This window comes from Lepisosteus platostomus, chromosome 9 (assembly GCF_059453375.1).
Source record: "Lepisosteus platostomus isolate fLepPlt1 chromosome 9, fLepPlt1.hap1, whole genome shotgun sequence".
NCBI lineage: Eukaryota > Metazoa > Chordata > Actinopteri > Semionotiformes > Lepisosteidae > Lepisosteus > Lepisosteus platostomus.
This window is the reverse complement of record NC_142619.1, coordinates 26,029,779-26,047,049: the sequence shown is the minus strand read 5'-3', so window position 1 is coordinate 26,047,049 and position 17,271 is coordinate 26,029,779. Positions and strand designations below refer to the sequence as shown.

Below are 17,271 nucleotides of genomic sequence, written 5' to 3'. Positions count from 1 at the left end.
TATTTCGATCAAGTGTATGTTGTATCATTATAAAAATTAAATGCAGCAAAAAAAAAATTCAATTTAATTGCCTAGTTTTAATAACCTCTCAGAGGCCTTCTCTGATAGTGAAACCTCTGATGTAACACTGATCCTTGTGTGGTTCGAGGGCACTATGGTTTATTTTTCATATCAATGAATATCTCCCTAACCTCCTTCCTTCCAGTTGTTACAACCTTGGCGTTTTGTGACCGAACACAAAAGGCTCAGCTCTCATAAATGTTTTCTTACTTTTTCAGATATGTTAGAAAGTAGATATAAAGTTATGAACCCAAGAAACAACCTGAAACTCACACAATTATAAGAACTCCACTAACAGAACTGGAATTTTCAATTTCTTTCAGTACAAAGAAAAAAAAAACACTTACAGACAATACTTTACAAAAGTATTAGGAGCATTTGTGACAAAAATAGTTTGACAGGTCCCATATTTGACCATACAAAAAGGCTGTGTTAGGTTTATACTGTATCTACTCTTCGGATTGTATGGTTCATGTTTCATGAAACACAAAGCACACTTCTAAGATTCACACAAACCATGTTGGTCAGTATGTTTCTAAATAACCATACATGCTTGAATGGAAGCTTCTTCTGTGGCTACAGCTGCATGACTTTTTAAAGCAATGTTACCAATTTAACACTGACCTCACATTTTTACAAGATGCTGTACTCCACCTAACTTCACCTCCAGGAAAATGAAAAGAACAGAACTAAAAAGGAATAGAAAAAGATACTGGAAAAGATGCAAATGTCATTAAATCCTGCACGACGTTCAGAATTATAAAGATTTTAGTGAGAAAGACAGCTAAGCTGTTTCACATCAGTCAGCAACAAATAAAAATTGTGCAATTGATCACCTACAGGCAAGAGCCTTGAAGCAATTTGCTGAAAGCAATGTATTGATTAAGTAAAAGGTTTTGCCGTGACTTTTTTATCTTCAAAATAAGCTGCAGTGGAAAATTCTGTTTAACCTCAAACACGGATGTAACTTAAATTTAAAAGTAGCAGTGTACCAAAAATAATTTAATTAAAATGGACTTAGAGATTATGATTTTTATGTTTAGTAATAAATTAATAAGATGTCATCAGATACTACTCTATTCTTATACATTCAAATTAGGTACCACAATGATAAGCCATATTTATTTTAAAAGACAGGAAAAGATCAATATTATTTCAGCAGAATTAATAACTCCAAATCTAGATGTTTTGAAAGATAGATTGTGAAGACACCACAAAATAAAGTGGAAGTTACTGTCAGTAGAACTATCACATGTTCTGCATCAAACTACCAAATAATGCTATAGTTGATTCTATGTATTTCTAAAACTATGTGTAATATCTTTATTGCTGCTACTCAATATAGGATTACAGTCTAAACAGAATATTTCTAGAACTAAATCTTTTTTTAGTGCCAGTTTGCCTAATGACCAGTGCTGTTTTAGAGTATGTTCAAGACCCAGTTCAACACATGTACTTTATATACAGGATGTGGTTGCTGCAATTAAAAACTGAATTATTATTAAGAGGAGTTTAAGATTAGTGCACTGTATATCTTTGTAAGCGCAAATTATTTTATTCCAGAATCTACATACTGTATACTGGGGAAAGAACATACAAATAATTGTATAACAGACCAGAACAGAAGCAAGGTGGCTCAAGGGATCTGAGAACATTAAAAACTCGCAATGACTTAAAGAAGTACAAGGAAGGAGGCTGTAGTGTAGATAAAGCGCAACAAAAACACAGTTTGCTACCTAACAACACAACCACCATTAGCACTGTGCATGCTCTTTTTAGCAATGCCCTTAATTAGCCCCATGTGAAAATATGCACAAACACCTTGCCAATCAATTAACAATCACCCCCCAGTGAACCGATTTACAAATATCAGAGGTCCTGAACAGCCTGCAGTGACAGGTCAACTGAAATTACAGTCCTTCCTGCTAAGGCGTGCCACAGGGCCACATATTGCAAAAAAGAAGAGGCTATTCAGCCATCTTACATCTTTGGTAGTTTTTAGCTAATTTTAGAATATAAACATGCAACCTGGGTGAATGGCTGTTCCAGATATAGTACCCGTGATGCAATTTGTTATTCTCCATACTAAATGAATTCCCTTTTAGTTTTCTCATTGTGACCCTGTATTCTTATTTTGTTACTGAATCTGAAATACTCCCCAGTTCAGATCACATCTCCTGTTAATTTCCTAAGGTTATAATATCCATTTTGTGGTATGGCGATAAAAGCTGAAACACTCTTGCAAATGAGGTTTACAAGTCTATTGTAAAGCTTGAGCATACCTTCTCTTAATTTCAATTCGACACGTTTTCCATATACACAAACATTCCTTTGCTTTTTTTAACTGCTTCCCTCATCGTCTCGATGAGGAAGTGTACTTTACATAAACACACAAATGCCTTTCATAGTTCTGCAAATTCTTACTGAAGCACAGAATCATCCAGTCATTGTACGATGATGTGAAAAAGATAGTACACTCCCTTACCATTCTATGGTTTTTACATATTAACGCATATCATCTGACCTTCATCTAGATCTCACCAAGTACTAACAGTCAATAAATCTAACTTCAAATTTCACATGACAGATACCATACACACATTTTACTTTCACACTATTAAACAAAAAATATACTTCAACTGTGATTGCAATTTATAATGATAATAATAATAATTCCTTTCACTTATATAGCACCATTCTGGACACTCCACTCAAAGCGCTTTACAGGTAATAGAGACTCCCCTCCACCACCACCAGTGGGCAGCCCCCACCTGGATGATGCGACAGCAGCCATAGTGCACCAGAATGCTCACCACACACCAGCTATCAAGCTGATCAGCAAGGTGAACAGACTGATGAAGCCAGTTCATAGATGGGGATTATTAGGAGGCCAATGGGAAATGTGGCCAGGACACCAGGGTTACACCCCTCCTCTTTTCAAGAAACGCCCTTCCAGCAGCAAACTTAGTTGTCCCAGGAGTTCTTCCATGCAGGTACTGACCAGGCTCACACCTGCCAGATGTGAGCTGCAAGGTGATATGACTGCTGGTAATATCTTATGTCTATATTTCCCAGACATACAAAACAAAGTTGTTATAATAGTGAAAAGGAGATAAGAACTCTTCTAAGTTATCACCCACTGGAGGACATGACTGGTTTGAATGACTGCTCTACACTGACCCTTTAGGGTTAATGTCCTGGCCCGTCTGCCAATCACACAGGTCTCCCAGTCACACACATTACACAAGTACACAAGAAGTCTCCAAAGAAATCTTGCTACATCTGTATCATTTTAAAGGGAAAGATGAAATAAAGATGTTAAACATGTACCCTTATCAGCATTACATGAAATGTGTCCTGACAGTCAACTGACAGTCGGCTGTACATTTCAAAGTTTTGAAATAATGTAATATAATTATGCTTAGTTAAGAAGATATCAGATTAATCAAAAGGTTGATAAGATTTGTTTTTTTTTCTGCTTCCGACTTTCTTACCCTAAGTTGCTAAAAAAAGTGCCACGGATTTGTCCAGGTGCAAAACGTGACCACAGCCCAGTCAGCAACACATGAAATAAAAACCTGATGTTCAAAACAAAACAGCCAGGGTCCGCACTCTCCCTTCTCTCGCCACACTAAAAGTCTTCCTCAATAAGAGAAAGCCAGAGCTGCAATCATTAATCACACGCAGTAATCATTGAACATGTAAAAATAACTGGCAGGGAAACAGAACTGGAACCCTTATTAAAGATTGAGCCAAATCAAACCTGTTAGTCTTACATGTAATGGTATCATTTGTTGTCTAATCTCTTGGTCAAACAAGAACAAATTAAAGCAGAGGCACCAACAGCCCATTTAGATTTGCTCTACAGTAGGAATACTAAGGAAATCTAAAAAAAAATGTAGCCCTCAACCACAAAATGGCCTACACACAGGAACAGTGCACCTAAATGCAATAAGGCAGGAAAAGGCTTGTGGAAAGCTAAGAAAAAGGTGATAATACTCTCTCCACAGATTCATAGGGAATGGCTGAGAGGACAGAGCAGCGTGATATTAATGAAAAACTGACAGGAACTTAGTGCTCCTCTCACTGTGGCAATAAACCCCATTAAGATATTGTAGCAGGCAAGCTGTGCAAAAGCTCCTTCTCTACCAAATCAATGAGACAGAGAGATTTCTATAGTTTTCTGGTGATCTGTAACAGCTAACTGTACAGTTGCAAATGGAGCAGGCCAGTTACAGGGGAACAATGTGAAATGACTTTATGTTAAGACAAAGAATAAAATGCTTATTAAAGAGAGATTAAAATGGATAAAAGATGTACTTTTTGTTATATATAAAACAGATAAGGCTGAAAAGGAAATTCCACACACTATTCCTCCTTATGATGTACAATCAAACTCAACGCTTTTCTGTTCCTTGCATAAAACAAACTAAATAACACTCAGTTTAATACCTGTCAAAATCACAGATAAGTGTGATTATCAAGATCCTCAAAATCCTTCCACAAACGTCTGTCCTCAGCCATCTTCATCCTACAAATTGATTTTGTCTTGCCAACTGACAGAATATCTCTTTCTTGCTCATTTTTAGCGTCTTAGACACCAGTCCAGGTGTTCTCTTAATTCATCAATAAACCATTCTTCTCTCTTTGTCTCAATACTCTAACAATGATATACTGTAACGTAACAGTTTTTTGTGACTGTTGCGTTCAGTCACCAAACTGGGGCACTGGTTTGGAATTTCTGGTCTGGAAAAAAGAATGCCACCTACTGGTCCACCAACCACTTTTGGATTTCCTTGAACGTCTCCCATCCCTGCACTAACCGGAACCAATCTTGCAAAGCTTCTGAGATCTGACTACAGTAGATCAGGCTACAAAACGCTAGTGATGCTGGCAACAAGGACATTGTAAAGAAATAACTCCACACCCCCAAGGCCTTTATTAAAATGTGTGGTGCAGAAATGGAGCAATTAAAGGTTGCAACTGGCAGCTACCCAAATCTGCCTCTGAGCACGTCTTTCATTTATCCAGAATATTAAGCCTTTTGTGAAAGCCTTAACTTTCCCATTAAGACTGTTTAATATGCGTTTCCTAAAAGGACACAAAGTCAACAACACATAAGCTTTAGGTATAACATAAAATCCTGGAAGTTTAAAAAAAACTATGATCTTTGCAGATTTTCCTAAAATGCTCAACCTTTTACCAAGATTTAAATGTGTAATACCATACTAAAAAAAAATCACAGCCATTGTAATTGTACCTGGAATGGTAAAAAATATATAATGCAAATTTATCCTCTTAATCTACCTTGTTACTCTTTTGAGACAGCAAGCCAGCATAGCTATAATCTTAATAATATGAAGCTGCTACAGCCTTCATACAGTCAGAAACAGATAAAACAGATTACGACTCACTGTCAAGATTACGAGAAGCTCATTTCTGAGCTACAGAAGACCTTTGGCTGCCTGCCAAAATTATAGAATCACAAATACAAGTGTTTTTATTGTAGAGCTTATTATATTTTTTTCTTATTAAATTGTACAGTCCAAATTAGCGTTCATACAGTATGTGAATAAAACATTTTCAGACATACAGAATTCCAATTAACTATTTACTGAACCATTATTAGAGTAGTCTATATAATGTCAAATTTTGAAAATCTTGTTTTTTTTGTTTTGCAATGAACTGCTAAAACAATCACCTGTCATTTCCAACAAAAAATCCTAATTTCATGGCATTATACTGTAGTCTTCAAACTGTCTGCGATTAAACTGCTCTAGCCTTGCATGGAATTCCAAAAAATCATATCCCCAACTGGGAAATTGTGTTTCTTTTAAAGATATTGAACTAAATACCATGATCTCAGCATTGTGACCTTTATCTGCTCAACAGAAAAGCCTAACATGTCAGCATAGGTGGTTATGCAGTTTTTTACTTACACTTTGGGCAAGCTGCATAAAAACTGTGGTTCACCAGGGCAGCTATCAAAGCTGTTAACACACACAGAACACTACTGAACATACTGCTCAAGTAAATAAACCACAGAAAGGTGCGTACCCTTCAATATTTATAACATGTATTACAGGAAAATTTAATACAGAAGTATTTACCATACAGTCTCAATATCCAAAAATGTAATAATTCCAGTTTAGCACAATAAATTCTTACCATCAGGTATGTATTAGATCAAATGAAGTAAGGAGGATATAAAATTAAAAGCATTGCAAATTATAATGTAAGCTTCATCATTTTAAAGAAAATAAAAAAAAACACTCTGCCTTTCTCAGTTTAATGACTATTCACTTAAGAACAGTTACAGTATTTACAGGAAGAAGTAACAAGTCACCATTTTTAACACTCTCAAGGACAGACAGCTACAGACTGAAAAAGTGAAGCAACTAGAGATCCCAAGAGTAAGACACAACAGTTTTCAAGACAGGCTTTTATCTAGTTGAGTGTTTATAAATAAGTGAGCTAATGTTTTTGTGACCTTTAGATCAACAAAACATAAAGGAAGAAACTGAAAGCCTGCTCTTTAGGACAGCTTTGCTTAAGCCTGTCAACTCAATGGCTAAGAAAATACCAACTTCTTACCCAACTATTTTACACAGAATTCAATATAACATTGATGCATATTTATTCAAAGGCAATACTTTATCAACAAGAAACAAACATACTGTCAATAAAGGGCTCATTTACTTAGGTAAATACAATCTGCACTAAATAAAGGATTAGAGTTCTACATATGGGTAGCTTGTGAATAAAAATACAGTCATTTCTAATTAAAGTACATGGATAAAAAACAATAATTTCTCATTTAAAAACTTTATACAGTATAGTTATTTCTGGACAACTGCTTACAGCAGATGTTTTACAGGACAGGACTAGAAATAGCATCAATCTCAGAATGCCAGGGACAGGAATTTGTAATTATTTTGTCATTTGAAAGAAGATGCTACTGTACATCTGCCTGTTTGCACATAAGATAATATCACTGTGCACATCTTTGAAAATAAAATCTTTCCAATCCCAACTTCAGAATTAAGAAAATGGTTATGAATTTGTGTACCACATTAGTCTTGCATCCATACTAACAGTAGTTCTACCTGTCAATCCCTGAATACCTGTTTCCTTCTTGTGTAAGGGTTACCCTTATCTACCTTTCACTGAGAACATTGAACACTACTTACCTTTATCTTCTAATGAAAGCACTGTTGAAGAATAATAACACACTCACCTGGTAGTCCATCCACTCCAATTTAACTTAATATTTACATTTTTAGGAAATCACTTTATCAGCTATTGGTTAATTAAAAAACACTTAGCTTTAGCTACAGTAGATACATACAGTACCTAATATCGCAGAAGCTGAGACACCAAACTGTAGGGTGAAGCTTTATTATCTCTCACAATCACAAATAAATAAGCACATGGATCTCAGCACAATCAGAGGATCTGACCTCGCAAAAACTGACAAAATGAATATTATACAGTTAATGTGGTACAAGACGTGCACAGCACAGATTCTTACTAAACATTTTAATTAACATAGCATTTATTTTATTTAAGTGTTTATTTTGTTTTTGTATAGTTTGAAATTTCTAAAATACCTCTATCAAATATTCCAGGCTTTCATTTTTTCCCCTTTCCTCTAATTTCTTATCTAATTATAGAGAGACAACATCACACTGCTTCTATTGTTTGCAATACTGAATGTTGTTCTATTACAGCTGGACAGAGTTGAAAAAATCATTATTAGATGCTTTTACATAAGACATCGCCATTTGTAGAGTTCATGTAGATGGAAGAGTGGATGTATCTGTTTTTCATTAATTTTAAAACTTGTAGTTGGAGTGTTGATTATTTAAATATTGTTTAAATCTATTTTATACAACTACTGTTGATCCAATGCAGATCTTGAGGATCTTGAGGTTTTGGGAGTGAGAACATCAGTCAGTTCAAACCACACATGTTGCAGAGAATTACTTGTACACAGTTGGTCTTTTTATTCACAATTTCTGCTCATTCGACCACCCTTTCACAGCAAAGAGAAAAAGGGAAAGTTATACTTACCAGTACTCTCTCGGGCTCCCCTTGTGATTCAGCAGAAGGCTCCATGACTCTGCAGCTTCCTCTCCAACTTCCTGCCTGTTAGTGCTGCTCAGGATCCTACATGCCTATCAAGAGAACACAGGGGCCTGTCAGTGGCAACACAGCAGTGCTCCAAATCAGTAGCCAATATAAAAGACCTTTCACAACCACATGATGCACTTCAACTGAATGTATACATGTGTCAGAATCCTGAGAGGAGAGAAATGCAGTTGAGGATGAGAAATGCCCTCCCCCATTGTAATTATGGTTTAATAAAATTGAACGTTACTACATTCAGGGAGATTGCATTCTCATGTATTCATAGCAGTATTCTGTGATTACTTCTCAAGAAAATGCTGCCAAACTCTGTCAATTTAGGATAATTCCTCCTGACAATGAAAAACTAATTGTGACAGACTGCCAAACTGCCTTCCTCTGCTATCAAGACAAAGGCAAAACAACAGAATTTCTTTCCAAATGAGAAAGTGCCAATTAAAGCACAATGTTTAGATAATATGTCAAGACAAGAGAAAGTGTTCTTGTAGGCCTTTTTTCAATAACATCCCTACGTCATTACATGTTGTGATTTTCGTCGGGTTGGAGCGGCATCTTAAGTTTTGGACTGTTAGAGCTAAATGTCGACAAGGGAGAAATCACATAGATCTACTGAGACAGAAGGTTTGAAGTGAGTCCATCCATCCATTTTCTAACAGCTTTATCCAATACAGGGTTGCGGGGCAGCCAAAACCTATCCCGGTAAGCAACAGGCACGAAGCAGGATACAACCTAGACGGGAAACCAGTCCATCACAGGGCACACACACTCAGACCAGGCCCAATTTTCCCAGATGTCAATTAACCTACAGAACCAGCATGTCTTCCCCCTCTCCCCCACTCAACCCAACATACTTTTGCCACCTTGATTCACAAAAGCTGTTCTATCATGTTTTCTTTTTGATGTTATTCTGTATGTACTGCCCGTGACATGGCCTGCTTTCAGATTTACAATAAAATGTTCAAGAAAGAAAAAAAGAGTATGTCTTTGGGCTCTGGAACGAAACCGGAGCACCCAGCGAAAAAACATGTCAACACAGAGACAACATACAAACTCCATGCAGGTAGCACCTCAGATCTGGAATTGAACCCAGGGCCATACTGTATATCCTGCATCCTGTCAAAATGACTGGTAAAGGATTCGAATTGGGCAAGGTCTTACGAGCCTACAGAAAAAAACACTGAACTTTAAGATAAAACGGGTACTGACAATCGGTTTACATATTGTGCATTTATTTTCCTTTCCACTACTGCATTTGCCGGGGCATTTCCAAGCTCTTCATTTGCATCAGGGACTGCAACATGGCTTTGCAAGCAAGAACTCAGAGAGCGTCTGGAGCACAAAGGGCCAAATCAACTGGAAAGTTATCAATTCAGGCCTTTTGCATACGGCAGGCTGCAGGAGGAAGAGAAAAAGAGGAATGTCATTGTACGAAAAAGAAGCCTTCACTAATCATCAAGCCAAATTGAGCAAATTAAAAGACACTCAAATTTCTGAGCACTCTTCAGCTATAGGCGGCCGTCACCAAGTTCTGAACCACACCAGCTGCCAGCCATTGAAATATTAATTGCTGCCTTTTCTTTTAAAACAACTTAATTGTTTTGGAGCCAGAGGCTTTCTTTGTGTACATTGACTCAAATATACTGTACATACAAGAAATAAGCTCCTTTCAACATAGCACATCTTGCTTTCACTTAGGAGCCTGCCAATCCAAGTGTCACTTGCGTTCACAAGAAACAAGCAACAAAGCTTTACTTAGAAAACACTCATTCCATTTCTTTCTTAAACACTTCAGCTGACAAGAGATCAAATGTTGTAGAAACTATTATTTGAATCACATAAAATAGTTTTCTGCTTGCATGACCGAGATGCAGTCTACTCCCAGCATACTGCATACTTAATTTGTGCCTGGATACAATGTGTAACTTTTCAGGGGGAAAAAGCAACACAGCTGGAGAAGAGACCAGGCTCTACTCAGTAACATTCTGGCCTGAATTATTATATGGTTATTTCAGACTAATTATTAAGAGAAACATGCCTTTGTCTCTGGTGACCAATAATAGCATAGCTCCAGTTCAAAGTGCTATCTTATCAAAGGCAAACAAATCACTATTCCAACTAATTACCCAAGGCATTGAGGTATTCTACCACCAGTGTAAATAATGGCATCCTATATTGCATTTCTTCATATAGTACGCTGAAGGTGGATCCAAAATAATTTTTCTAGACTCATACATGCTTTATTGCTTGCAAAACAAATATACTAAAATCAAGATAAGTGAAAAACAGCACTTGAGTAAAACTGTCATCTGATAAATCTGATTCTACAAATGAATCCTTGATCTTTACTCCTTTCACATCTTAGCAGAGGGCTTGAATGTTCTGCTATTTAAGGAGTTGAAAAAATAATATCTCCTCTACTAAATCATACTTGAATAGAAGTAAACAACAACCACAGCAGGGCACAGCTTCTAAAAAACCATAACAATTCTAAAAAAAATCATCACGATTATAGCTATACTAACAAAAAAAACAGTTGGAAACACTGGCACCACAAAAAGGAATGGAATTGTGCTGAAAGTGTTGTGAATGATCAGTTCACATAAACAGGATGTAGCCAAGTCCTGCTCTCTAAGCACTAAGCACAAACCTAAACTATTCAGGGTGTTATTTCCTTAACACTTTTAGAGTCAAAGATATAAGAGATAAAGATATTATTAGCCCTGCTAGAATGTTTGAAAAAACTTCTGCTCACTCAGCCTTTGCTGTAGTGCAGCTGTAACTAATTCATAGAAAACAAGCAAAATCATAAAACAGCAGATAAGTAAGGAAGAGCATACCAACTCAACAACTCAGCAGAGACCTCTGACCTCAGAACTTTGTAGAAGCACATAATACAGAAACAAATCAAAAGATTCAGTCAATAGTAATGGATAAATGAAATTTAATTTAAAAAAACAACAAAAGAAATATGGACTTGGATCCAAAATAAACAAAAATGAACCGACTACAAAAAGGAATTTCTAATGTCTCATTCAATGAAGGCTTTTGGCATTCTAAGCATACAATACCTACAGTAGCACCTAACCAGAGAATAGCCACTACCAGTTTGGCTTGGTTTCCCCTTGGCTTGGAAATTATTATCAGGTGAGCCTAAATCTAGCTTTAATCTGAGCCGGCATCTGTATTCATAAATGTTCGACTTTCTGTACGGCACAGAAAAATAATTCAGATGTGTACTGCCGATCTTTGCTGTTATATCTTATCAAAGAAGTTGCACCTGTCACAGTGGTTTGACAGGGTATTGGCCTACCTGTATGTGTATTCCTAGGTAAGAACACAGAAGATACTGTTTAATCCACACTGCACCACAGTTTCATCACAGCTAGGAGCAACTGCAACACTTTGTACCCATCTGACTGTCTCTCTCCTTCAGAGACAAGGCATATTACTGTACCATTTCCTGAAATTTGACAATATCTTAGTGCCAGGTGCTATAGCGCCATAGGAATTGCAGAATCGCAAATCTTTGGCACTGGTTTTCAAACAACACCTAGGAACATCTTTTTCAAGCTTCTGTAGTTATGCAATATTTTGAAATTATTTCACTTCCATTTAACATGACATGTGAGCTTGCTTTTATTTGACTAGGCTATACTAAATAGAATGCAGTTCCACTCTGCAATGAATATTAAATTCATAATGACAACACAAAACTATCAATATTCCTAGTGCCAACAATCTAGAAAATATCAAAAACCATCACAATACAAAGGTAAGTAGTTACATTTTTAACAATTTGAACATCAGCATCTTTCGCTTTGAATGACCTTGACTTGTATCATTAAAATTATAGATTTTAAGCCTCTAACCACGACAGTTTTCCCATTTATCAGTCTCAGATAAGCCCAAAGAAAATCCTATTTAATTATGAGCCAAACATATTTGCATCAAATAAATCAAATTGCAAATACTGTAACATTGATGCAGAGAAGCTCTTTAGTTTCTACAATGTAAGTTATATAACACAGTGAGACAACAAATGAACCATGATAATACAAGTAATGCCAATACATACAGTACCTGTTGTGCCTTCACGAACAAAACCTGCTATTACATTTGCAAAGGCACTGCAGTTGAGTGAATAACTATAAACTAGGGATAGAAAATAAATGGCTCTAACAGTTGCTACATAACACATCAAGGACACATCCATCATTGATGTGCTTACTGGATCAAAATTTCAGATCTTCAGTATTATGAAATAAAACCTGTAACCTATAAGAGCCATACACTGTACATTGAGGCTGAAGTCTAAAACGTTTATTATATTAGACAATGAATTATAGACCACTGGACACCTTGTTATTGGCTCCAAAACCCAGAGCTATAGAACACACATCAGTAGGTGATGTAAACTATTCAATAAGACTTTGTACAACATTAAAATTCCCATAATGAATACTTGTACAAGGCCAGTATGCCACGCTCAGAAGTTTAACTGTCAAGCAGAACAACTATGGCCACAGATAACCCACAACATATTTGACTTTCTCCATATATTTTTTTAATTAATATGTTTACAGAAGATTAAATCAATTACATTTCAAGGGTTTCAAGCATTCATAGAAAACCAGCCAGCGAGTGTGTAATAAATTCAATGCAATTGCTGTTTAGTGCATTTATTTGCCTTTCTTACCCCTGAATCCAGGTTTGATCCAGGTTTTCCTTCATGGAGAGCAAAGTGACTAAGTGGCTGGGTTAAGTTAATCAGTTTGGCACTCCTGACATATTCCCTGGCAACCACACAAAAAGCAGGAGGTACAGCCCACTGGGAGGGGAGTGTGCAGAGGCATCTGCAGACACAGTGCCTGACTGGGACTAACTGCATTATCGCCTACAGCCACTCTAGCAAATACACACTCATGTAGACCAACATAAACTACAGTATAGTAACATGCAAATTCTTACATAAACAGGTTGTTAATTCAGGAGTTTGCTATTCATTTTTGCAAACTCATCTCGGATGAAACTGGGTCAAATGCCAAAGCAAGCGCTGACATTTGGTGGAGTATGAAATTTTGCCCACTGATCTGTTTCTCACATGTAACGACTGCATGACAAAATAAAACACAGTGTAGCCTGCAGATTGATGATTATAGTTCATGTACTTTCTGCAACACCAAAAAAATTCGCCCCATGACCATCTGTGGCTGCAGTGTTCCTTTTATTCTTGTTTTTAATCATCAGTCATGTCTTAAACCAAAGACTGTCAATAGCATTAATTAAATCAAAAATACAGAGCCAAGTAGAACTTCAGATCAACATAATCAGCACACTATTACTGTATATTCGCATAAAGCAAACTATGATCCAGTTTTGTAACATGCTATCAGTTACCGGAAACAGGCTGGTTGATAGCTTCAAAAATATATATTGTTTTTTTTCCAAATCATTTGTTTATTTATTTATAGATTTATTCAAATGCTGTAGGTACCTTTTGTAAAAGAGTTGCATGACTGAGGATTGTGACTCTGTGTAGGAAACAGTAGTTTTATTTTTAAACCACTTGGCAGCAGTGCACCAAGAATAGGTTTTAATCATTCCAAAAGGCACTATGCATTCTAAAATAGTGGCATTACATTAACGCCGAGACAGAAGAGATTACAATAGGTTTTAGAGTAATCTTGTTTAAGATGCAACGTCACTGAGATTCACTAGAAATTCAGCTTGGAGGAGGGTCAGAAAAGGTCAGCATGCAGGAGAAATTAATTCCACCAGAGCGTGTGACAGACCATAAAGAGAAACAGAGCAATGATATTAAAAGTGTAATGTTGCATGTTATGTAATTTATTCATTCCTTTAGGCCATTTCTTGTTGTCCCAAAATAAACGTACTGTACATTAGAGTACCTTTTCTTACACAGAATTCACATTCAGTTTACTTCCAAGCTTTAAAAACTCCCTTCAAAGGGGTTTTTAATAATCACATTCATGCCACATGGAAAATGAAGAACGCACATTGTTATCTTTCTATCTATTAATGTATGTTTGTTTATAATTTGATGTATGTTTGTTTGCTTAGTTCATATTATAATATGGTTATCTGGGGCTTATGGGAATGTTCTGACAAGTTCTGTTCTGTTAGTCTTGAACAGAGAAGATTACAAAGGGACCTGATACAAGTACTCAAAGGCACTAACAAATTCCATCCTGAAGATTTCTTCAGAAAGAGCAGTGAAACACAAGCCAGAGGGCACAATTGGAAACTACATGGAAATGCATTTAAAACTGAGAACAGAACAACTTCTTTACCCAGGGTTGTAGGAGTGTAAAATAAGCTACCCAGCCATATTGTTGAAAACAATACTCTGGCTCCTTTCAAAAAACAGTTGGATGAGATTCTTGGATCTAACTTTCTACCAAACAGGATAGACATGCATCACCTTAACAGGCCAAAAAAACTCAGAACTAAATCTTCCTTCCTACAACATTGATGCCAAATGGGAATCAATGTCTCTGTTCTAAAAACACATACCTAAACTGGGAGAGAATGTTTTTAGTCTAAGGATTCCAGAGTGTAGAAAATCAGATTTTCCCAAAATAAATAAAACAGCAAGCTCTCATAGTAATGTTCATGTTATTTAGCTAGAATCTGAGCTCCAAGACTAAAAAGAACAATTTTAACCAGAGGAAACCATCAGAAACTCCCTGTTACCACATAAATGTGGAGGCTTAATGGGTTTGTCTTACACTGACTGGCTGAAGGAACTGAACCTTTTTAGTTTGAAACAAAGACTACAGTATGTGAGGACCTGATGCAAGTATTCAAAATCCTCAAAAGCACTGGCAGTAGATATTGGCACAGGGATGTGGAAGTACTGAAAAAAGATACCTATCTTTTCTATCAGGAAATGGCTGGGTGAGATTTTTGGATAATCCAGATGAGTGCTTCTCTAGAATGGGTTTTCCTAGAATGCCCTTCTCTCATTTGTCATTTGGCTGATGTTGTTATGATTGTTCTAACAGTAAAGACATACTGTAGTACACAGCCTAAGAAGAAAAAACAATCTATATATGTAAGATACAGGCTATGAAGATTCCTTAGTGAAGGATGGCAGAATATTTGTGCTTTGATGATGTTGCTCATTTCTCCAGAATTAAAATAAATGCATGCAGTGGCTGCCATTCATCACGACAGATATGCATCATGTTCAAATGAACATTCTGCAGAGAGGTACTGGTGTGTGTTTGACAGAGAGAAACTGACGTGTTTTCTGGGAAGATTTTAGGACCTCATAGCAACTCCAAATTGAACATGTTTAGAAGAAGCAGCTATTCACTCCCGAAGTCTGCCTCCAATTTTGATACATTGTTTCACAAGACAAAAGAATTTATGATCTCATGATGAGATTGTGCTAACAAAATATGTCCTTAAAGTAAAGTTTGAGGAAATACCCAAGACAGATTCATATTCAAGTAATAAAATTTGAGATTTGATTAGAGAACAGCAAAAATAAAGAGAGGGGAGATGGACAACCATAAACGAGTAACTATTAAGTGAATGTGTAGGTGTAGTAAATACAGTAGTAGGAAAATGGCACACTTAAATTAGAAATAGCATTCACAAGATTTAATAACAGGTTTTATGTGACTGTTCAGACCTGCATCACTACTGTCTAATTTTGCTGCATTTAGAAATAAGGACTTGCTGCAACACTTCTTGCAGTGCAGAACAGGTTACATCTCTTTCTGCTTCGGAAGGCAGAATTATATTCAATTAACAAAGAATCAAAATCATTTACCATTTTACAATTCAGTAAAAGCCCTTTTAATAAAGCTTTTTCAAGTTCTGGAAAATAAAAGATCTAAGCAATTAATCTAAGTGCTTTTACTAGTGGTTCGGACAAAACACTGTTGATATGGATCCCCATGGATGAAGGAAATTTATTAGTCCTCAAGACTGCTAAAATATAAACCTTCCGCTTTACAACAAACTGATCAGGATAAATGTCTTCCTATATATTACCTAGTCTTCATTAAGCAGAATCTATATCATTTTGGTTAGAAGACTATTCAGCTGGAAGTGAAACGATTTACTTGGCTCTAGAGCTGAATCCTCCTTACCCATGAACTCTGACAAAGCTGTTAACAGGTAGCACAGTTTTCATATGCTCACAAAGCCCCCTGGTTTTCCCATAGGTACCACACAACCTTAGTCCAGACTGACCATGCTGTGTACTTTAACTGCATCGATATTTAATACAGAAATATGGGAACCTTTTTTTGTTTATTTCAAAGGTAAACTAAACAATGTCACCCTACTATTTGCTTCCTTACAGTTCTTTTCAAAGAACAAACAACATGCAAAGTAAAACACCAAAAATTATACGAAACAAAAAACTTCAAAGGAGTAAAAGTCTAAGAGAATGGGATAGTATTTACTTTACCGACCTATTGTATCTTTCTGCAGATTTAATGTCAGCAGACCATGGCTTTGTAAGGGAGCCTGTCAATTTCGAAAAAAATCGGAAACATTTCATGTACAGTACTTGTTTTCCAGTGCAGCAGGTGGCAATGTTCACCGTGGTGACTCTCAAGAGTATTTGTGATTTGCGAAACTTAATCAAATATTTGCTGATTATAGTGGCAGTAAATATTTTGGTTCATAAAGCATAAATAACAGGAGAGTGGCAAAGGAAGAATATACTAAGGTACCAAGAAGGAAAATGCTTGTCAGACCTGTTTAAACAAGCTAAATTAATAATGGTAAGTTAGTTCAAAGATATACACTGAGTAGATGAGTGCTAATTACTTGTGACATATGACACATACAATACAAAGATATCTTATTTTTTGCCTCAATAGAAATATCCATTATTACATGATTAAACCAGAAACCCACAAAAGTCCACTCAGTAATAATGAAAACAAAAAAATCCCGGTTTATCCGAGTAAAAAAGCATGATGTTCCTGCTTTTTAGAAAAAGAAAAATCATTCATAGTCATAGAAAAAATACTATTAGATTTAGTTTTTAGAAATAATAAATCCAAGCTTATATTCTAC

At 36.2% G+C, this 17,271-nt stretch overlaps 1 protein-coding gene across 6 annotated transcripts in view; it reads right to left on the bottom strand.

Moving 5' to 3' along the window:
- The window catches only part of osbpl8 (oxysterol binding protein-like 8), a 126,115-nt gene that overhangs the window by 75,152 nt on the left and 33,692 nt on the right, over window positions 1-17,271 (bottom strand). For 4 of the 6 annotated variants that reach the window (XM_088647295.1, XM_088647300.1, XM_088647302.1 and 1 more), the window contains exon 2: window positions 8,134-8,237. In XM_088647295.1, the coding sequence (XP_088503421.1) occupies window positions 8,134-8,178 (45 nt within the window). In that variant the 5' untranslated portion in view covers window positions 8,179-8,237. Of the gene's footprint in view, window positions 1-8,133; window positions 8,238-12,904; window positions 12,954-17,271 lie in introns of those variants that run through there. The other 2 variants (XM_088647297.1, XM_088647304.1) reach the window with 2 other exon arrangements.